Raw genomic sequence first — 23,944 nt, 5'->3', positions numbered from 1 at the left:
GGTTGAGTTTTGGAGAATGGCAGGAAGGTTAAATTGAGTATCAAGGTTTCGTAGACATAAATAGACATATATAGGGTAAAAAGGTTTGATTACGAGTACCCGACGACCACCCTAAATGTCTAACAGGAGGACCCAAACGTTTGTCAAAAAAGCTATCGGGCAACATATTTTTGGACCCCATGGCGCGTCGCGCACTTAACACTCAAAGGCCAAAAGTTGTCCTGCGATATGGGATCCAAAAGAAAAATTCTTCCTCAAATTAAATTTAAGAATCAACATATGGAGGTGACCCCATGATGCAGCAAAGTTCCATATTTGGTCGCGTCATTTTTAAGTCAAGTTGGACCCCTAGTTTTAAGTCCAAAAGTGTAGGAGTGTTTTGGGTACTTTGGGGAATAGTTAGAAACGGGTTTTAGATCATTATCAATCCTTTTACCAATAAAAAACATCATTACCCAAATAGGAATCCAATTTTCGAAACCATCATCTCTTCCAAAATTTCTCTCTGTAAGAAGAACCATCATTGAAGAAGAAGAGAAAAAGGAGGAAACATCAAGGTAAATTTTAACCAAGATTTCAAGTTTATTTCAAGGCTTTGATTAATGATATATAAATATCTTCATCTATGGGTTTTTCCACCCATAGAGTCCCCTACATTTCCTTATTTTGGTGAAGAAGAACCCCAATGAAGGCAGGGTTGGTTCAAATGTATGGGAATTCGGTGGTATGGTTCGAAAACATTGGATTCTTCCCATATATAGTTACATTTAAGTTTATTCATGTGATTATGAAGGATTTATGTTGGGTTCATTATTAACCCTAATTTCTAGATTATGTGGGTTTAGGCTTTTAATGAGAAATTCATGATTCATGTTAGATTGTCTTGAGTTATTAATGTGTATAGGACTTAATCAAGACTATAATTATGAAAAAATTAAATAACCTTATTTTATGTATGTATGATATAAACTAGATCGAATTGATTAGAATCGGGACTTTATGATGAAGTATGCTTAGAATTGGCGTATGACTAAGGCTTAGAACTAATGTTTCATGAAACCTAGAATAGTATATAATTTAATGGTTGAATGTAGTTATTGAAGTCACAATGTGGATCATTAGAGATTATAGGATGAGTCTAATATGATGAGTAGCTTACATGCATGTATTATGTGAAAGGTTAATCACATAAAATGAGGCATGCTTGTTAATATATATTAGCTTGGGTTTGAACCTATGGATTCTCTCATGGATAGTTGAACTACGTAGCATGGGATATTATAATTTCATTGTACCTTAGGATTGTGTGTCTCATGGTATCTTGGGTTAGAGGAGTTAAGTTCTTCCATGGTTTTCTCGATCATGCATTGATAGAATGCTTGTCATGGTAGCTTGCATTAGCGTAGGCATGAAAGCCTAGGATGGAGAATCAATATTGTCCTAGGGTTAGCTTGTAGAAGAATGACTAGAGTGCATTCGTTGAAGCTTGTTTTGATTAGGCAAAAAACAATTCATGGTAGCTTAGGATCGAGATATGTGAATCTCCTACGATTAGCTTAGGGTTGAGGATTTAGGCTCCCCTATGGATAGCTTGCATCTACATGAGTGGTTGCATGGTGGCTAGATTTTTATTCTTATATCCTTCCTTTGTTAGCTTGGATTGTATGTTATGATGATCCATCGTAGTAGGTTTATTATGTTGGTAATCTAATCTCAATCGATTAGAATGAATGATAGGTTAGCTTGGATTAGGTTAGCCAAAAGTACCTAGTGTGAAGGTTAGAATGAGATGCCTTTCGTACATGGCACAAGTATGACTGGAAGCTACCTATGAAATTACATCCTATGTGATGTACGCTTAACTTGGATTGTTTCTTTAGTTGCCTTATAGGTATGATTCACTTAAGATGATAGTCCCTTGTCAAAGAAGAAATAGGTCCATAGTGACAATTATGAAGGGGTAACACAATAATAGGATGTCTTCAAGATATTCTTAATGTGTGTGGTAGAATGGGATACTTCACATGCATTGACCAAACGTGACTTGAGGTGATCTGGGTATAGTGATATTATATCATGAAAACCTAGGTCATAAGTATGCGAGTGGGCTATGACCAAGGATTACCAAAGAGAGGTACTAAGCTTTGGTAGTAGAATGGGATGCCAACTTGGCTTGCACATGTATACTTTGAGGTTACTTGGGAAGTAGTTCACTTGACTATGAAGGACTAATGGTTGAAGTATGATTTATATAGATTTGTTATGATATAATGCTTATATTATTATTATGTCTATTATTGACTAAGCCTTTGACATATCTTACGCATAAATATGTTAGCTTTCATACTTGATACATTTTGTACACATACATATTGCCTACATTTCTAACTAAATGTAGTGGCTCTTAGGAGATTGAGTTTTTGAGGCTAGGGTCCTAAGTCGAAGGACATTGAAGATTGTTGAGTCCTCATAGTTATCAAGGACAATACCCCTATGTTCCGTTTATGACTTTTTATTATGTTTTAGAATTTTGTGGGCTGCTTTCCAAGACATTGTAACTCTTGCAATGGTAGATGGTTCTGAAAGACATGTTACAAAGACTTCCACTATTATGAATTTTTTTGTACTTTGGTTGAAGAAAAGCTTTAAATTCCCTTCATTTTTTATATGATGTTATAGAATGAAGCTGATAGTCTTGTATAAGACCTCTCCAAGTTACAGTACATCGTGTAACTTCTAAGGTATTCCCTTTGGTCGTTACATTAATAAAAGACGATGACGAGCAAGTCCAAATACTATTTGAACACTATGTTCATTAAATCAATAAAAGGTGAATGAGAATTTATTAGTCTACCATACATAACAAAAATTTATAGTGACCATACCAAGTCTTGGATGTTGTCTTTGGGATGTCATTATCTCTCACATTGACCTTATGATACCCGCATCTGAGGTCTATTTTAGAAAAGAAACTAGCACCCTGAAGTTGGTCGAACAATTAATCTATCTTGGAGATAGGATATTTATTTCTTATTATGAGTTTGTTCAACTAATGGTATTCAATCCACATTATGAGAGAACCAATTTTTTTCATGAACAACACTAGAACACCCATTGAGAGATAATGAGTCTTTTGAAGCCCTTATCTAGAATGTCTTTCAATTGTTCTTTGAATTCCTTTAGCTCAGCTAGAGCCATTTGATAAGAAGGAATCAAAATTGGTTGGATATCTTGAAGGAGATCTATTCCAAAGTTGGTTTCCCTTTAAGGAGAAGCTTTGGGAAGATCTTCTGGAACTTATTTATGACGGCTTATTCAAGAGTTGGGTTTTCAGAGTTTGAATCCTTAACCCGAATACGATGATATATATACCCTTCAAAAATCTTTTAGCTGGAATTAAAGTAAAATATAAATAATCCTACAGTCACTAAGTTACTATCCTTTCATTCTAAGTGTCACCCCCCGAGGCTATTCACTAGACGTTAAACACGAGACTTAGGATCATGAGACCCAACCTAACCCTGTTGGCATATCACAAGCATACTAGGATATCTGAAATAAGATAATTTTGTGTGAAATTTTAAAATATGACATAAAAGGGTAAAAATGGTGGGGAATACCCATTCGAAATCTAAATATATAAAATTGTGTTTAATGACAATTGAAATATCAAAATCATTAAATGTTGAATCTAACTATGTTTGAATAAAAGCCTCTAACTTACTAAAGGTGCTGGGACATGACCCAGCTAACTTCTAGAATAACTTAACTTAAAAGACTGAAAATAGAAATATAACATGTCAGTCGTCCTTGAAGAATAAGGATTCACCACTAATGTTTCTGAAATGGAGATCGGAAACCGATCATTGCATAATCTGAATGTTGATGAATTGCGCCTACATAATGAGAATATATAGCATAGACTATGTGTCAGTACTTGAAAGGTACAAAACATGCATGATAGGATAAAATTGAATAGTATATACATAACTAAACGAAGCAATAAGAGAAATGATATATATGAACATGATGTAAATTCTAAAATATGATGGATATTAAGCAAACTTAATGCAATGACAATGTACATGACATATTGACATTGAATACTGTACTGCAACCTATAACTTTGTCAATGTACTAGATTTGACTATGGAAGGTACTAGTAATCGACATAAAACCACGAGAGCTATCTGTGAAGTTTGATGTATTTCCCTATCGAGAGGAGTAAATATACCGCCAAGGGTATAAAAGCATGACTACCGTGATCACTAAATATGTTTCCCAATGAGGGGCCTTATCCTACAAGGGCACACAGATCTCACTATGAGGGTGAACAACCCTTAGTCCACTCGATATTAAGTCTACTCCCAATTGATTATGTAAATAACACGTTATAACTGAGTTTTGTAACACTAATTAACTCAAAAATACTAACATGATTGTTAACATCTCGTAAGAAGGCTCAAAGTCGTGGTAATTTAATTTTAAAAGAATTTTAAAAAGGGTTAAAGGAGTTAAAATGGAGTCGCCACCTAATTTTTAGAAAAACAAAAAAACTAGTTAATTAATTAACTTAAAATAAATTCTACAAAACCAATTGATTTTACGTATGGGGCTCAAAGTTATTCCAAAGCGAGGGGTTAGGCTTCCTTCGAAATCAACAAATGTGGGTCAGAATGAATTCATTTTTTTAAATTGAAGAAAAGAACAAAAATAATGTACAAGTGTTATAATCATGCAATATAAAAAAAATATGATAAATAAATAATATAGGAATCGACCTAAATTTTTCTATCATCAACAACATACAATAATGAATAGGAGTATAATTTGAACCTAATTTGAATATGTTCAATGAGAAGCAACTCTCAGTGCCTGCAAAAACACTTTGTAAATGTATTAGTAATAAAACAATAATATAGGAATCGAGCTAAATTTCTCTATGGTCAACAACATACATTAGATAATAAGAGTATAATTTGAACCTAATTTGAATAGCTTCAATGAGAAGCAACTCTTTGCACCTATAGAAACACTTAGTAAAAGTGTTGGTAATAAATAAAACATGAAATGAAATAATTGAATCAACGAATAACTTAAAAACAAAAAATCTGCCTTCTTAACATGGGAGGCGTTGGAAATCGATGATAATTTTTTTATCGGTTATTTTAACAATATATGAACTTAAAATAAATTTCCGTGTTCTAACATTAGGGACACCTCTAAAACCGACAGAGAGATTTTCTTACTGGCCAATTTTAACGTATTAGAGATCAAAAATTACAACCATCAATAAAGGAAAAACACTTAAACCATTGTGATAGTACCTGAAAGAGGGTCAATTTTTTTTTATCTAACACCACTCTTTGAGTCTTAAGGATAACTTATGTATATATTAACCTATTAATGAAGAATGTGAGAAGAAAGCTAAGGCTAGAAAATCCAATATTCTATCTATAAATGAAGATAGAATGACTTGATGAAAAATGAACCTTTGGATGTTTGTGTTGGATGTAGATGTAGGATGATTGATTGAAAGTCATATATTCACGTTAGAATGGATAGATTTTCTAGGACATCCTTACATGAGTTAAAAAAGTTGAGCAAGGATTGACTAGAAAACCGTGTATTACATTCTTGACTCCAAGTGGATAATCAAAGTGAGACGGATAGTCTAGTAAGGGTACGAACTCCAAGTATAAACCTAGCAGTTGTTATGAATATCAAGGTAGGCCTCATGAGATATAATGGTCTAGAATTGATCGTTTAAGAAGTGTTTAAGAAGGTATCATTTGAGGACGAATGTTCCTAAGTAAGGGAGTATTGTTACACCCTTTAAATGAGTTTTCTAACTCTAGTGCCTAACATGTGTGTCATGAGCTCTAAAGACTTAAAATTACTAAAAATAGTGATAGGAGTCAGTAAATACAGTATGGAAGTGTTTGAAGGTCAAACATCCAAGAATGTCCATGACGTCCGAAAACTAGTAGAAGTTGAAATAGTATGTCATAGTGTTTTGTAGTGGAGTTTTGGATTATAGTTTGAGGGTGAATTGGTATATATGGTTCCTATACGTAGACATACATGTAAAGGGTGAAAATGTTCTAGAATGACACCTCGGGAACCATTCAAAGAGTCCCCAAGGAGGACCCAAACATTGTCCAAACAAGTAGTCGTGCCAGCGAAGAAAAGGAAGTGGTTGCACTACCACTAAGATGAGAAAATTTTTCCCTGCAACGCATGGACGACACGAACCATTATGACCCAAAAAGTTTTCCAAAATGAAAACTTGAAAATGACCCTGCGACGTGATATACCGTGGTTTCACGTTATTATTAATACTTTTTCCTTAAGTTTAGTGTGTCCAAAAGCCTTTTTGTGCTAATTTTTGTATAAGTTTCTTTTTATTTTGCAGGAAATCTGTTCAAAGCTGAATATAGAGATTTTGAGCGAAGAAATGCAGAAGAGACCACCTACGGAGCTTATGACGGTCCGTCGTGCTTGTGATGGTCCATAGGTGGCAGCGTAGTGCAGCTGCTGAAGGAAAATGGGGAAGTCTGACCAAGTGTGGGGTTACGAAGCTTGTAACGATCCGTCGTGTCTATGAAGGTCCGTCCTGCAGGTTCATCATGAAGTTCAGAGAAGTAATCCCAGTACCCATATTCCAGAGTTGAAGTGTTTTGGAACGAAGACCCTCGACGGACCGTTGTGCCTATGATGGTCCGTCATACTTGTTGTAGAGGGTAATGAAGAAGAGTAGCAAAAGAAATTGCATAAGTATGGGATGAAGGAGTCCATGACAGTCTGTCGTGACTATGACGATCCGTCACGAGGTCCGTCGACCCATCCGCGTTTTGGCAAATTTCCAGCAAATATAGTCCTTGTTTAATTAGGTTTTTATTTTCTATAACTAGTTCGAAAAACCTCATTTTTGAGGTTATACTCCATATTGTTAGGCTTTTAGATTGTTAGACACCGTTTTAGAAAACATTATATTGTTAGACTTTTGATTATCATTGATTGTTGGTGATTTTTTGTGATTAATCAAGCAAAATTTCGGATTTTACTCTTTCTCATTGAAGTAAGTACATGAATTCTTATTTAATATATTTGAATATTGTGATTATGACTATGAGTAACTAAACTCCATAACTAGGGTTGTTGGAACCATAGCAAAATAATGAGATAAAACCTAACTAAAATAACAATTCTAGAATGGTGTCTTGCATGTATTAATAATTCTTTCGCTTAGAAGCCTTTTTAACCGATGGCCAACGTTCAAACTCTCCTTAATGCTACTTTCCGGACCAAGGAGGTAGATAATAGGAAAAGAATTACCAACATAGATTTAGTATATACTATCTAATAGGCAAGTATTGATTGGTACGAGGTAATAACTTAGTCAAATATCGAATACGATGCTTAACATGAGGTAAAGATAAGGGTTAGGAAGGAAACACACGTAGACGGACCAAGGTGCGGAGTGAGATTTTCTAGATGCAAGACCAAGGATTTAGAAATACATAACTTATCACTTTGCATGCAAGATACTAGGAAAGAATTGTTATAGTTAGAATTATCAAGTTATGAACCTGTGGGGAACACGTAACCCCTAGTTACTTTGATTAATTGATTAAAATCCAACATTCAAAGCTATTAAGTGTCTCTTTCAATTTCGTTAGTTATTTTCATTCATTTAGAATTAGAAACCCCCCTTTTATTGTTTTTATTTTCCAAGGAAGTCATTGACCAAACAATAGTAATAACACGTTGAAGTTAAGTCTAGACTATTTTCCTCGTGGGAACGATCCAAACCTCACTAGTTGGGTTATTTACTTGACACGACCGCTTTACTTCTTATTTTTTAAGTAAGTTTGAGCGTATCAAATTTTGGCGCCGCTGCCGGGGAATATAGCTTTTAGATTAACTTGAACTTATTACTATAGTTTAGTTGATATTTTCTTGGTTTTACTTTGTTTTATTGTTTTTGATTTTTTTTCAGAACTATCCTCCTTGTATACCAAATACACGGAGAGGAAGACAACCGTTGTTTTCCTACGATCACGAATTAGAGCGTACACTGTGCAATATGAATCAAAACTTGGGAATAAATGATGATGATCCGAACTAGAACATCCCAGCTCCGGTTGATGTTCATGGTCAGATGTTACCCGATGCTTCGGTTGAACACCAACAGATGGGACAAAATCCCGTTCCACGACCCCAAGCATACTACATAGGCTATGATAACATAGCAGACTCAGATGGGCCACATGTCTTGCCTCATCTACCTACAGGCCACACCTTTGTGGTAACTAGTAGCCTGATGCAAATTCTCACTACCAAAGGTTTGTTTTCAGGGCTACATTCTTAGGATCCACATGCCCATATAGCTAAGGTAAGCGCAGTGTGCAAAAGCTGTGTAGGGAGGCCTGATTTTGATTTAGATGTAATAGGTCTCAAAGCATTTCCTCTCTCACTGACAAGAGAGGCTGATATGTGGTTCACTAAGCTCCCATAAAACTCAATCTTTACTTGGAACCAACTAAGGGATGTCTTCTTAGCGCGCTACTATCCGTTCTCCAAGAAACTAAACCATAAAGACGGAGTGAATAACTTTGTGGCACTACCACGAGAGTCAGTTAGTAGTTGTTGGGAAAGATTCACCTCATTCTTGAGAAGTGATCCAAATCACCGTATAGATGATGACTCACTGAACGAATACTTCTATCGGGGTCAGGATGATAATAACAAAGCGGTGTTGGACACTATAGCAGGTGGATCTTATAGGGAGTGTCCTTATGCTGAGATTGCTGAAAAATTAGAGAAAATCTCCCAAACAATAAAGCTTGGAGTACTAGAAAGTCCGATACTGGGAGAAACACCTTCGCAGTGCAGTCCACTCACAACCCAGCCATAGATGAGATTCGTGAAGAAATGGCTCAGATGAGAACTGAGCTTGGGTTGGTACTCAAACATGTCACTGGGGTGCAGAAAAGATAGATGCCGGATCAAGGATTTAGAAATACATAACTTATCACTTTGCATGCAAGATACTAGGAAAGAATTGTTATACTTAGAATTATCAAGTTATGAACCTTTGGGGAACACGTAAACCCTAGTTACTTTGATTAATTGATTAAAATCCAACATTCAAAGCTGTTAAGTGTCTCTTTCAATTGCGTTAGTTATTTTCATTCATTTAGAATTAGAAACCCCCCCCCCCTTTATTGTTTTTACTTTCCAAGGAAATCATTGACAAAACAATAGTAATAACAAGGTTGAAGTTGAGTCTAGACTATTTTCCTCGTGGGAATGATCCCAACCTCACTAGTTGGGTTATTTACTTGACACGACCGCTTTACTTCATATTTGAGAAGTATGTTTGGGCGTATCACGACGCGCAATTAACTCTTAGATTTTGTCCCGTCATTTTTAAGTCTAATTAGAATTGGTTAAATGGTCCAATAGTTTCAAGGGTCTTTTAGGAACTTTAGGGGTTAATTATTGGCCATTATTTTAGGCATTTGAAGAGTATTTAAGCAGTATAATAGCCACTTAGACCCCAGATTTCCAAAATTTTCCCAATAAACACCATTGAAGAAGAAGAGAAATTGGAGGCAACATTAGGAAGAATTCATCAAGGAATCAAGTAATAATTTAAATCTCTAATCTAGTGTATGTGAAACTTATTAATTCATGGATTCTTCCATCCATGAAGTCCCCAAGATTTCCTTAATTGTGATTCCAAAGAACCCCAACCTAGAGAAGGTTGTGATTGCATTGTGAGCAAGACTTCATTGTGATCCCAACCAATTGTGTGGTATTAATTCATGTTCATATTATTATCATATTATGTTTTCATGGTCAATGTAATATTTGATGTTGAAGGTGATTATGGTGATTTTAGTCCATTATACAAGATGAAGGTTCAAAGTTGATCTTCTTAATTTTACAATTTTGTATACTACTTGATCATTATTGAATCACCTATGTATGAATTGAATTAGATTGATTAGGATGTTGTTAACTGAATTGAACCTTAAGGATGAATTATGGATATATTATCCTATTAATGAAGAATGTGAGAAGAAAGCTAAGGATAGAATATCCTATATTCTACTAATGAATGAAGATATAATGACTTGATGACTAATGAACCTTAGGATGGTTGTATTGGAGGTAAATGTACGATGATTGAATTAAAGAGATAGATTCATTTAAGTATGGATACATTGTCTAGGACATCCCTCCATGAGAGAAAAGTGTTAAGCAAGGCTTGACGAAAAACCTTGGAGTATATGCTTGACTCCAAGTAGATATTCAAAGTGAGAAAGATGGTGTATCAAGACTCTGGACTCCAACGAGAAAGGGGAGCCATACCTAGTAGTTTTGATAACTATCCAAGTAGGTCTCATGAGGCGGGAGTCCTTCACGTAATTGAGTCAAGGTATCCTAGTAGAGATCTCCATATACTATGAACTTAGAAATTATTTAGAAGGATCTCGTATTGTTCAAAGCAAAGAATGAACTTACAAAAGCCCAAGGGGTATATCGTAGTGTTCATAATATGTGAATGAACTTAGACTATACCCAAGGAATATCTAGTAGTGTTCATGATTATTAAGGGATCAAGACATGCGTCAAAAAGTATCTCGTAGGATCCATATGATGAAGGAACATAGACATGATTAAAAAAGCATCTCGTAGTGTTCAAAAGATAAAGATAGGGGCTAGGCTCCAAAGTAAGAAGTAATACAAAACGATCCAAAAGTAGTACCTTGCATGAATGGTGTTATGGGGCATCATAAGTCCATTGCACAAGGTATAACCTAGGGTCATTAAATAAGAATAGATTGAAGATAGGATTGCATTAGAATTATATTTCCTAGTAATGTAGACTAAAGATTAGAGAATCTTAATAAATGAATTCAAGTAATGATAAGGCTATGTAGGGTGAGCGTGTTAAGAATTACTTCATGATAGGCTTAGTATGTGAGGTAGGAGGTAGTATGGGGTGCCTCATGTACATTGCACAAGCATGTTTTGAGATGATCATAAGGGTATAGTATTCTTTAGTATGAACAACTTAGGTCTTAATTATGATAGTGGATTATGACCAAGAATGACCAAATTAAAGGGAGGTACTTAGCTTTGGTAGTAGTATGGGATGGTACCTTAGCCTTCTAAAAGTATACTTGGAGGTGGCTAGTGAAGTAGTTCATTTGAGTAACAAGACAATGAGTAAAGTTTGAAATATTATATGTTTAATGATACTTTATTATGCTCATGATATTCATGATATGCTTATACCTTATTCTCTTATGGTTATGTTTATTATCGACTAACTCTTGGAAATACCTCATGTGTGGTGTGATAGTTTCCATACATAGTACATATTGCACTAAACACATATTGCCTACATGTTGTCCACCTAGTGTCTTGAGTATATTGAGTTGCTTTCAAGGGTAGAGTTTCCAAGGCTTATCAAGAAGTGAAGATTGTGGAGTCCTCATAGCATAGAGGACATCAGTACTATGTTGTCTTTTATGTTCTTTTCATGTTTAGACTTTTATGGGCCATGACCCAAGACTATTGTACTCATGATTTAATAGATTAATTTGATACATATGTTAGAAGTTTTATGAAATGATTCCTCTGTATGTTTTGAAAGAAAAGTTTTAGTTGCGCACTACTTTTCGTATGTATGCAATAAATGATGTATAAGGGCTTGTACAAGACTCCCGTGTGGTCAACTACATCGTGCCACAACTAAAAGGATTCCCTAACTTCTAGGGTGGAATTGTGATTCGTGACAAACATGGTAAAAAATCATAATAGTATGAAATGGTCTTAGGATTTCTTAAAAACCACGTCTAGTAGTCTCATTCATAGGTGTGAGTTATGACAGTCCTATGAGTAGGAGGCTATGGGATGCTTATGAAAGTTCCACTTTTTCTTTCTTAAAGACGTGAGAGTTTTGCTTTCGTAGACCCTTTTTAATGATTGCCTATGATTTTGTATGTTATGGCTAAGACTAGGTCTAGTGCTAGAAGGATAGGAGATGGGAGTGGGGCGCAAGAGATTTCCCAAAGTGCAAGAGAGGATAGGAGATGGGAGTGGGGTGCAAGAGATTCCTCCCAAAGTGCAAGAGAAAGTTCCTCCTTGAGTACCTTATGATCCTTTAATGGGGAATACTTTGTTTGATGAGTTTTGGGATTTAATGACTTTGTTGGATCAATCCATAACGACACATGCTAATAGAGGAGAGGTGTCTCCGAGAAATCCTATAGTAGGAATAGGTGATACTAGAGTAAGGGAGTTCTTTAGGATGAATCTGCCGGAGTTCTATGGCTCCAAAGTTGGCGAGGATCCGAATGAGTTTATAGATGAAGTGTATGAGGTGCTTGCAATCATCGGAGTGTCTTCCATTGAAAAGGCAGATTTAGCTGCCTATCAATTGAAAGATGTTTCCCAAATTTGGTCTGAACAATGGTAAGATAGTAGACCAATAGGGGCGGATAGAGTGGGAGACTTTTAAGTTGGCTTTCCTTGATAGGTTATTTCCTAGGGAACTGAGGGAGGATAAGTTGGAGGAGTTCATAAACCTCAAGAAAGGGAATTTGAGTGTCAAGGAGCATGCTTTGAAGTTTGATCTTTCTTCTAAGTATGCTCCAAGCTTGGTAACCAACCCTGCTGATTTGATGAATAGTTTCATGACGCGAGTGTCCGACCTAGTAGAAGAAGAGTGTCGTATGGAAATGATTGTGGATGACATGGACATATCGAGGCTTAAGGTATTTGATCAACAAATAGAAGAGTCAAAACAGAGGAAAGAGAGGGCTAAAGAAAACAAAAGGTCTAGGTTGGTAGGTGATAAGCCTTTCCATTCTAAGTCCAAGGGACAAGATAGGCCTAGAACTAAACCAAGATATTCCAACAGAAATTCTTCCAACACCTCTAAGGTTGACAAGGAGAAGGGTAATGAGTGTTCTAAATCTACTTTCCCCAAGTCTGGAAAGAGTCATTATGGTATTGCCTAGCCGATATAGATGGTTGTTTTGGGAGTGGGAAGGATGGATATAAATTGAGAGATTGTTCGGATATTAAGACTAAAGGAAGGAAAGGCAACAAAGTTGATATAAATAGTGAGGAAGATGTTCCTGAATCTAAGGGTAGCTTCTATGCTCTCCGACCCAAGGGTGATCAAGAATGATCTCCTTACGTCCCTTTTCGGTATGTGTTTCTTTAATGATTTATGAAAATTTTTAGAATATCCTATGATTTACTTTGTTGATTTTGATGTTTCCTTATAATGAGGAACTGATGTTAGAAATATTTGTTTAGCTTATTCCAAGTGGGGCATAAGGAGACTTTTCATAAGGTCTCATTATTATCATGTTTAGTTATATCTATCATGGTATTGAATTGTTTCCTTGATTTGGGTATGTGCATTAAGGTATAATGCATATAAGATGGACTTCTAATTTAGAATTTATACTTTAAGAAGTGTGTAAAAAGGTGTATTCGAGAATGGATGTTCCCAACTAGGGAGTATTGTTACACCTTTCAAATTATCTAGGTAAATTAATGAACTTATAAAGACATAAAATGACTAAAAATGTTTTTAAGAGTCAGTTTATAAAGTTTGGAAGTCTTTGGAGGTCAAACGTCCAAGAACATCCATGAAATTTTTAAACTAGTCAAAGTTGAACTAGTATATCGCAATATTTTCTAGTGGAGTCTTGCGGTATTGATTGTAACTATACATAGCCTTACATGTAAAAGGTAAAAAAAACTGAGAATGATGCCCGGGGACCAAATAAAGGGTCCCCAAGGAGGACCAAACATGGTCCAAGCAAGCTGCCGCGCTAGCCAAGAAAAGGCAGTGGATGTGCTCGCGCAGGATGCACTGAGATGGGAAAATTTTTCCCTGCGACGCAAGGCTGACGCGAACCATTCTTTCAAGAAATTTTCCAGAACCTTGAATTGAAAATCACCCCGTGACGCGCAGTAAACTTCCAAATTTGGTCGCATCGTTTATAAGTCAAATTAGAATTTTTTTAGATGGTTCAATAGTTGCAGCGGTCTTTTGGAAACTTTAGGGATTAATTATTGGTCGTTTATTAGGTATGTGAAGAGTTTTCAATTACTACAATAGCAATTTAGACCCCACACTCTAAATTAAAAACTTTCTCTTCAAAAAATTTCCCAAAAACCACCATTGAAGAAGAAGAGAAATTGGAAACAACTTTAGGAAGAATTCACGAATCAAGCTGGGGTTAGAGATCTATTCTAAGGTATGTGAAGGTTAGTTATTCATGTACTCTTACATCCATGAAGTTCCCCTAGTGTTTCTCAATTATGAATCCAATGAACCCAAATCTAGAGGGAGTTGTGATTGCATTGCGGGTAATTGTAGTATTTTATATTGAAGGTGATCGTGGTGATTTTCTACCATTTGAGGCAAGATGAAGGTTCTAAGTTGATCTTCTTAATTCATTATATTGTATACTACATGATCGTGATTGAAGCGCCTAGGTATGAATTGAAGTAGACTTGATTTATGAGGACTTGTCTTGATTGAAATTAACTATAAGGATGAATAATTTATATGTTCACCTATTATAAAGAATGTGAGAAAAAAGCTAAGGCTAGAAGATCCTATGTTCTACCCATGAATGAATATAGAATGGCCTGATGAATAATGAATGTTTGGATGGTTGTGTTGGCTGCAGATGTAGGATGATTGAATGAAAGTGATAGATTCACTTTATCATGAAAAGATTGTCTAGGACATCTCTCCATGAGAGAAAAGTGTTGAGCAAGGCTTAACAATAAAACCTTGGAGTATATGCTTTACTCCAAGTTGATATGCAAAGTGAGACAGATAGTCTATCAAATCTCTAGACTCCAACTAGAAACGAGATCCATACATATTAGTTGTGATGACTATATAAGTAGGTCATATGAGGTAGGATTCATTCACGTAATTGAGTTAAGGAATCTATCCTATGAACTTAGACATGCTTGAGAAACATTTCGTAGTGTTCAAACCAAAGAATGAAGTTAGAAATACCCAAGGGTTATATCGTAGTGTTGATAATATGTGAATGAACTAAGACATGCCCAAGGGGTATCTCGTAGTGTTCATGATTATTAATGGATCAAGACATACCTCAAATAGTGTCTCTTAGGATCCATATGATGAAGAAACATAGACATGCTTAAATAGGTATCTCATAGTGTTCAAAAGATAAAGATAGGGTCTAGGCTCCAAATTATGAAGTTATATAAAAGTATCCAAAACTATTACCTTACATGAATGGTGTTATGGGGCACCATAAGTGCATTGCATAAAGTATAACCTAGGGTCATTAATGAAGAAAAGGTTGAAGATAGGATTGGACTAGAGTTGCCTTTTGATATTAAAGTAAACTAAAGATGACAGAATCTTAATAAATCAATTCAAGTAATGATAAGGCTAAAGAGAGTGAGCAAGTTAAGGATGACTCCAAGATAGGCTTAGTATGTGAGGTAGTATGGGATGCATCATCTGCATTGCACAAGCATGTTTTAAGGTGATCATAATGGTATACTACTCTTTAATATGAATGACTTATGTCTTAATAATTATAGTGGATTATGATCATGAATGACCAAAGAGACGTGCTTAGGTTTGGTAGTATTATGGGATGTTACGTTAGTCTTGCACAACTATACTTGGAGGTGGCTTGTGAAGTAGTTCATTTGAGTAAGAAAGGTAATGACTTAAGTATGAACTCTTATATGTTTTATTATGTTTTAATATGCTCATTATACTCATGATATGCTTATGTCTTATTCTCTTATGATTATGTTTATTATCGACTAACCCTTTGAGATAAGTTATGTTTAGTGTGATAGTTTACGGACTTCATACATATCGTACTAATGCACATTGCCTACATGTTGTCCATGTAGGGTCTAGAGGAGATTGTGTTGCTTTCAAGGGTAGAGTTTCCAAGGCTTATCCAGAAGTGAAGATTGGTGAGTCCACATAGAATCCGAGGACATTACTACTATGTTGTCTTTTATGTTCTTTTCATATTTAGACTTTTATGGGCTCTGACCCAATAATATTTTACTTATGATGTAACAGATGGTTTTTATACATATGTTAGAAGTTTTATGAAATGATTCCGCATTATGTTTTAAAAGAAAAGTTTTAACTCCGCACTACTTTTCATATATATGCAATGAATGATATCTAAGGGCTTGTACAAGAACTCCGTAAGGTTAAGTACATCGTGCCACAACTCAAAGGATGTACTAAATTCTAGTGTGTACTTGCGGATCATGACACATAATTTTGTCTTTGTATTTTTCTTAGTTGTGCCCATAACCTAACGATGAAGGATTTGTTCTATCTCCACATCAAACTGTGTAGGAACTTATGGAGGATCCCTTTTTACCCGTTTCTATCTGGATAATCTACATATGCAAAGTAAGGTTTTAGAAACTCACATAGAAAGTGGAATATATCTTCAATCTTTCTAGAAGGCTGAGTCTGTAAGCAACTTAACTGTAAGGACACAGATATGTATTAAGTTCAAATAGAGACAAACATGTTGTTCCATGGAGCTTATGAGGTCCTAAAATGGTAAATTATTAGAGAAATATAGGATTTTAGAGAGAGGTGAAACGTCCAAGAACGTCCTTTGGTGTTTCAAAATTTAGTCGTAAACGTACTTGTGTGTTCTAAGTAAAGTTAGGGTCTGTTGCATGGGTGATTGGTGTTCAAAATCACAAGAAAGGACCCTATCATGTATATGAGTGTATTTAGGGTCGAGACTTCAAGGCACGAATCCCTAAGGGTCCCCTAAAAAGGCCCCCAGGGAGGACCCCAACCTTTGCCTAAATACTATCTGGGCAATGCCAAGCGACGAGGCCATCCTACGCCTTGTTTGTTGGTCGACGCCCTAACGATGGGGGCATAGGTTGAAAATTATCCTCTTGAAATGAAGACCATTTGAGATGTATGTAACTAAGACAATGTTTCCAGTATGGTCCATCTTTTGGCCGATGCCCCATCGGTGACGTCCGTCGATGCAGGCCTGCAATTCTTGCAGCTAACTGTTAAATGAAGGGGTGAATCGGGAAATTCACCCAATGTCCAAATAAATGTGTGGGTTGTTATTTTAGGTAGTTTTAGATATTATATTAGAATTAAAACAATAAAAGACCCCTTTGGATTATAGACTCCGAATCAAAACCTCTCTCTCATAATAGAATTCTCAATAACTCCATTGAAGAAGAAGAACAATTGGGGGAAGCCTCTTAGGAATAATTTACCAATGGTTAACGCTGGGATTAAACCTCTAATCTAAGGTTGTTGAAGCTTATTCACACATGGATTCTTCCATACATTAAGTTTCCCTTGTTTCCCTTAATTTATGCATCCAAAGAACTTAAATCTAGTGACAGTTGTTATTGCATTGTGGGTAAGGTGTGTTTGTGATCCCAATAGAGTTGGTAAAATTCACTAATGTTCATGTAATTATTATGTACTATTTTCATGTAGTTGTCTTGGTGAATTATAGCATTTGGTGTTGAAGGCGATCATGGTGATTTTATGTCATTAGAGGCTAGATGAATGTTTTATGTTAATATTCTTAATTAAATATTATTCTATAGTATTTGATCATGATTGAATCACCTAGATATGAAATTGAACTAGGTATAATTGATTAAGAATGTTCTTTGCCTAGGAAGTTTGAATTGAACCCATGTGATCATGTATGACTAGAAATGCCTTCTAATAATCTAATTGAATAGATTAACATGTAATTGAATATGTATCATGAAGTATTAAATGAAGTAGTCTTTTGTAGGGATTATCGGCATTGTTGTTAGGGATTTTGGGGTAAAGTCATAATTATGATGATTGTGCTGATTTTTCCTTTACCTTCTACACCTAGACATGAGCATGATTAGCGGAAGAAAGTTCTCACAATATATGAACCCTCGGTAGACTTAAAAACCTAAAATGAATCAATGCATGGTAGGATAAAATTATCTTGAAGATGATTTGTATGGTCACTTATTGTGTAGTATTCTTGGTGAGACAACACCAATGATATGGTAGTTTGAGTTGAAATACTCATGATAGTTTTAGATGGTAGGTCTCAATGGTAGCTAGGGATAGTGAATCTCAAGGAGGCTTGAGTATATATACTCATGGTAGCTTGAGATATTGAATCTCATGGAATATTAGGTTAATTACTAATGGTACCTTGAGGTGATAAACTTCATGGTAGCTTGACTTTATTTGGCCTAAAAAATTCATGGTAGCTTTAAGAGAAATGCCTATACTCTCCTAATGGTAGGTTGATTTTCATGTCAGGTGTATATCATGGAATAAGTTGAGAATAGTTTCTCGTGGTTTCTTAGGGTTAAGGATACATTCTTTCCTATGATTAGCTTGCATCTACATGATTGGTTTCACGGTGGTTAGGATGGTTATATTTTTCCTGAGTTATCTCGGTTAGTATAATGAGATGTTTCCCATGGTAGTAGGTCTATTATCGTAGTATGTTGAGGTTACTATAAAAAGTTACAAGATAAGCTATATTGTTTTAGATTATTATAGGGAAGTACTTAGTAAGGATGGTTATATAGGATTCCATCTATACATGGCACAAGTATGACTTAAAACTACCTATGACATGGCTCCTGCATAATGTATGCTTAGCTTGGATAGTGACTGTAGTTGCATTCCAAGAAATGCTTGACTTCAAATGATGGTTCCTTGGCAAGAGGAACTAGGTCTACTAGACATTCTTAGATGACATGGAACAAGATAGGGTGAATTAACAATATGCTTAGTGTATGAGGTAGTATTGGATACTTCACACGCATTGCACAAGTGTATTTTGAGGTGTGCTAGGGGCTTAATTTTCATATGTTATGATGAATTTAGGTCTTATTTATGAAAGTTAATCATGATCAAGAATGACAAAAGAGAGGTAATTAGTTTTGGTAGTAGTATGGGATGCTACCTTACACTTTCACAAGTATACATGGAGGTGGCTTGTGATATGGTTCATTTGAGTAAGGACAAAAAGAGTTAAGTATGAAATATTATATTTTTTATGATGCTTTAACATGCTTATGATATTCATGTTATGCTTATGTTTATCTCTTATGATAATGTCTATTATTGACTAACCCTTTGAGATGTCTTATGTTTGGTATGATAGTTTGCATACTTAGTACATATTGTACTAACGTATATTTTCTACATGTTGTCCATCTAAGGTATTTAGGATATTGAGTTGCTTTCAAGGTATATTTTCAAAGGCTTTGAACAAAAAAGATTGGCGAGTCCTCATAGCATCCGAGGACATCACTAATATGTTGTCTTTTATGTTCTTTTCATGTTTAGACTTTTATGGGTCGTGATCCAAGACTATTGTACTCATGTTTTCATAGATTTTTTTTTAGAAATATTTTAGATATTTTAAGAAATGACTTACGGATTATGTATTTGAAGAAAAAAGTTTTAATTCCGCACTACTTTTCATATATATGCAATGAATGGTGTCTAAGGTCTTATACAAGACCTTGAGAAGTCAAGTACTCCGCGTAGAGATTCGAGAATATCATATATTCCAGGGTATACTCTCGGGTCATGACAAACTTGGTATCAGAGCATAAGTTTATGAAATGGTATTACGATGTCTCAAAACCATGTATAGCAGAGTCTTATTTATCGATTTTAGTCTCGACACATCTATTAGTAAGAGGCTACGGAATGCTTAAGAAAGTTTTACTTCTTTATTCTTTAAGTCGTACCATATATATATATATATATATATATATATATATAAGTTCTCTTTTTTATACCTTATTTTAAGGTCTTTATGATGTGATTATTAGAAGGGTTGCTACAAGGAGTGAGAGAGAAATGTGGGCTAAAATGCCAATTATGGATAAGTGACTTGATAGAGTTGAGAGTATAGGATGTGATGTTGTTTTTAGTATGAGTGGGTGTATGAGTGATTATGTTGATGTTGGTAGAAGGCCATGATTTGAGGTAGGTTGAGAGAATTGGTGGAATAGAGTGTTTGAGTAATATTTCGAAGGGGTAGGTGAATAGACTCCTCTAAGGAGGGTAGAAGTGTAAGTCACCATGGTATATGAGTCACCTTGGGTGAAGGATATGAAATATTAGTGATATTAGAAAGGAGTTAGCATAGGCTTTCCCCAAATAGGGGAACAAGGTTGTTATGCATCATTGATGTCAATGGGATAGGGTTATAAAAGAGAAGTCAACCAAGTTGCTCTTAGTTGTGCAGTTGATGAGCCTCAAAAGAAGGATAGGTTCAAAATTTGAAGTTGATGAAGGGCTGCACGGGGGGGGGGGGGGGTGGATGAAGGGCTGCCCGGGGGGGGGGGGGGATTTTATAAATAAAAATTTGAAGTTGAAAATATTTTTAAAAAGCAGAATTATTTTTTGGGGGAGGGGTTGGGGTTGGGGAGGGGGGAGCTGGCCGGTGGTGGGTGGGTGGGGGTCAGAGATTTGGTAAAAAAAAAAAATTTAAAACTGAATTTTTTTAAAAAAATTGTTATTTTTCCCAAAAAAATGTAATTTATAATTGAAGGAGAGTTTTGGAAAATGTTTTCCTTAATTTTTGAAGGGAAGTCATTTTCTTTAATTTTTAGGAAAATGAGTTTATTTGGGAAACATTTTCAAGAACTTTTGTCCCAACCAAACATGAGAAAATTGGAAAACATTTTCGAGAAAATGTTTCCTTCATACCAAACACACTCAATATGTAGATATGTTTAGATTGGAATTGAATAGGTTCCTTGATTTGGGTATGTGCATTTAGGCATAATGCTTGTAAGATGAGATGCTTGAGTAGAGTAGCTCATTTAAAGATGTGTTTAGAAAAGTTTTATTCGAGGATGAATGTTTCCCAAGTGGGGGATATTATAAGGACCCAAAAATGAATTAAGTCCAAATAGAGACTCACGTGTGGTTCCATGAGCTTATGAGGTCCTAAAATGATCAAATATAGTGTTTAGAGCCATTATATCTATATATTTAAGAGATAGGATATATTTTGAATTCAAATATATTCTAACTGAAATTACAACATTCCAACACAAAATATTTCAGCATACTTTACAATAATCATAATATTTTAGCATACTTCCAACCCTTAGAATAGTTCAGCTAATTTTCAACACTTAATTTTATTTCGGCAACTCCTATAAATGCCATTGCCTTGCCATCGTCAAGACACAACGTTGCCTTTTCAAGAAAACACATTGTTTATCTTGCCGATGGCTTCTGCTCACACATAAGTCTTGCACGTTAAAGTTGCCTTGTCAACAGCCAAGAACCTACGTACATGCCAAGAACTATGTCCAAATCATTTCCATGCTTGAACTTCTTTTGTTCACATAGTTTACCATTCTAAGAGTACCCTACAAAATTAATTGAACTCAACAAATAGAAATATCGAAACGAGCTAAGCAAAGTAAAAGTAAAAATCATAAACAACAACTATATTAGTTGGAATCACCACTCATATTGCGAATAAAAAATTACATAGCAATATCAAACAGGAGCAAAATTGAAACATTAATTATGAATAAAGTAAGTACACAATTGGTTTATAATAACTATCAACAAACCACCAAAATCATTTAATATATAGAGCAATGAAGAAACCACATCAAATATTTTCTTCACAAAGGAAATAATATTAACAAAAATCAATCAAAGGGTCAAATTTAAAAATCCAAAATAACTCATCAGAGTTTAAGATGCTATGGCCGGACCATAGGTAGTATATTTCAGTATCATTGTCGGAGCAACACCGTGAAAACGTAACTCGGTTAGATCTGGTTGTGCTGTTGAGAACTGATTTGTGGGTCTAGTTGTTATTGACTTTTCGCTTGAGCTTATGGTTATTGTTCGCCGGTGGTTAAGATGGTTCACAAATAGTTGTTCACATGCAAAAAAATGAATTTAATAAAAAAAAATGTAAGGGTAAGGTGGAAGGGAACTGGTTCAAGATCGGGTCTTGTTCGCTATTGTGTTGTTCGCGATCTCTGTGGTGGTTCATTAGAGCTTGCAGGTGAGCTGGTGGTGTTTTGGAGAAATTTTGGTCCGGGTTTTGCTTGCTGCTTTATTGGGTTTGTTTTCTGTCGGAGCTTGGCCGGATTTGGAGCTCGATTGTTTTCTCGTTTAGACAAAAAGGGCAGCTGTTGTTCGCTGAAAAACAGGAAAGAAATTAGAGGCTCTTTCGGGGTGGTGGTTCGCCGGAGTTCTCCACTATTTTGAGGATGTCTGGGTGTTTTTCCGCTGGAAAAACAATTGAGAAATGAAGGTTATTGTTCGAGCTTGTTGTTTCAGGTTTGAAAATGGCATTTTTTGAGCTTGTTCCCCCACTGTTTGCTAGCAGCAACAAGAAAGAGAGGGAAAATTTGTTGAATAAGGAAGTACATGGATGATTTTGTTGTTTTCTGTTTTCAGGTTTCTTTAGTCCTTTCAGCGTTGGAGAAGGAAGAAAGGATAGTGAGGGCTACTATTTTCTAGTGAAGAAACGAGAGGCCAAAATATTTGGAGTTTTTGGCTCACCGGAAAATGCTTTGGTGAGGGTGAATACTCCAAAAGTATAAGATATTTTCTAGAGCCGAACATGAGTGTCTAAAGGTTGTGTCACTATTTTAAGTTAATTACAATGAATATAAGTAATTTAGGAAGTTTAGGAATCAAAACGTCAAGGAATGTTCATGACGTCTGGAAACTAGTTCAATGAGCTGCTAGTGTGCCTTAGCTTATTTGACTAAGTTTTAAGAGTCGGAAAATAATGAATTTTGGTGAAAGGGTATCTAATGCATATTAGAGTTAGTTTATAGTCAAAACTTCTGGGTACGACTCCTCAAGGATCAACCAAGGTGCCTTGAGTAGGACCCTTGCAATTTAGTAAAAAGCTGCCAAAAGGCAATGTCCACCAATGAGTGCAAACGACGGATCGTGGACCAATCAACAGGGCGTCGATCGCCACCGTCGATGAACACTTAGAAAAATTTGAGACAGGCCTATTTTGGACAGTATTTGTCCAAAACGATGGACCAACAGGAATGTTAGTTTCTTGGCTGTAATTTGACTGACAGCCCGTCTGTCAAGGTCTCGTCTGTAAGCTCACTGATTTTCTGCACATTTTTAAGTAAGACAAATTAATTAATTAGGTGATTAGTTAATTATTTAGGGTTGAAGGAAGGTTTAATTAAGTTAATTAATGACCTATATAAAGACTCTAACTTAATTAAACTAATCTAACCCTCATAATTTCCCAAACCCAAACAGCTCCTCCTTCTCTCTTCTTTCTCTCTCCCAAGTATAAGAACACCATAGAAGTCAAGGTCAAGAGGGTTCTAGGGATTCAAGTTTCTCCATCAAAATTTATCAATCAACAAGTTATGGTATTCCTTTCACCTTTGCGATCTCTTTCCCCAAAGGGTTCCTCCAAATTAATTTCAAAAAGTTGAGTTCTAAGTGGATTTTCTTCCAATACGAAATTGATCTTGTAAATTGCTTTGTTTATGATTCCTTTTGGGTATAATGAGTAGATTAACATGTATTATGGTTAAATTATACTAATTATTTATACATTTACCTAGTTTGTGGAAAGATGACATGTTCCTCTTAACCCTAGGTTGTGATCTTAAATTGAATTGTATAGTATTGACTCAATTGAATTGTTTAATGTGTGAATAACTACCCTATGTTTTTATCATGCTAGTTGTAGATTGTGATATATTGTAATCCAATTATGTTAGTATGGAGTAATTGATCAATCCTCTATGCTTTGGGGTTGACTACTAGTGAGAAGGTCGAATTAGCCACTTACCAACTCAAAGATGTGGCCGAAACTTGGTATGT

General features: G+C 35.4%; 1 protein-coding gene and 1 long non-coding RNA gene across 2 annotated transcripts; both read left to right on the top strand.

Moving 5' to 3' along the window:
* The first annotated feature begins 12,187 nt into the window (after positions 1 to 12,187).
* Positions 12,188 to 13,043, top strand: LOC138338765 (uncharacterized). The gene is made up of 2 exons (XM_069289853.1): positions 12,188 to 12,495; positions 12,560 to 13,043. The coding sequence occupies exons 1-2, from the start codon at positions 12,188 to 12,190 to the stop codon at positions 13,041 to 13,043; spliced, it is 792 nt and encodes a 263-aa protein (XP_069145954.1).
* Positions 13,044 to 20,976: 7,933 nt separating this feature from the next.
* LOC138339065 (uncharacterized) lies at positions 20,977 to 22,868 on the top strand. The gene is made up of 2 exons (XR_011212096.1): positions 20,977 to 22,411; positions 22,532 to 22,868. It is a non-coding gene; the product is annotated as an uncharacterized lncRNA (long non-coding RNA).
* The last annotated feature ends 1,076 nt before the right edge of the window (positions 22,869 to 23,944 follow it).

This window comes from Solanum lycopersicum, chromosome 10, assembly GCF_036512215.1.
Source record: "Solanum lycopersicum chromosome 10, SLM_r2.1".
Lineage (NCBI taxonomy): Eukaryota > Viridiplantae > Streptophyta > Magnoliopsida > Solanales > Solanaceae > Solanum > Solanum lycopersicum.
The sequence above is the reverse complement of the archived record's forward strand: the minus strand, read 5'-3'. Positions and strand labels throughout refer to the sequence as shown.

What these genes read in the sequence shown, in the direction of transcription:
- LOC138338765 (XM_069289853.1), top strand. Translation starts at nt 12,188, where the DNA reads ATGGGGAATACTTTGTTTGATGAGTTTTGGGATTTAATGACTTTGTTG. An exon ending in CAAATTTGGTCTGAACAATG is followed by an intron (nt 12,496 to 12,559) that starts GTAAGATAGTAG and finishes TTTCCTTGATAG; the next exon opens with GTTATTTCCTAGGGAACTGA.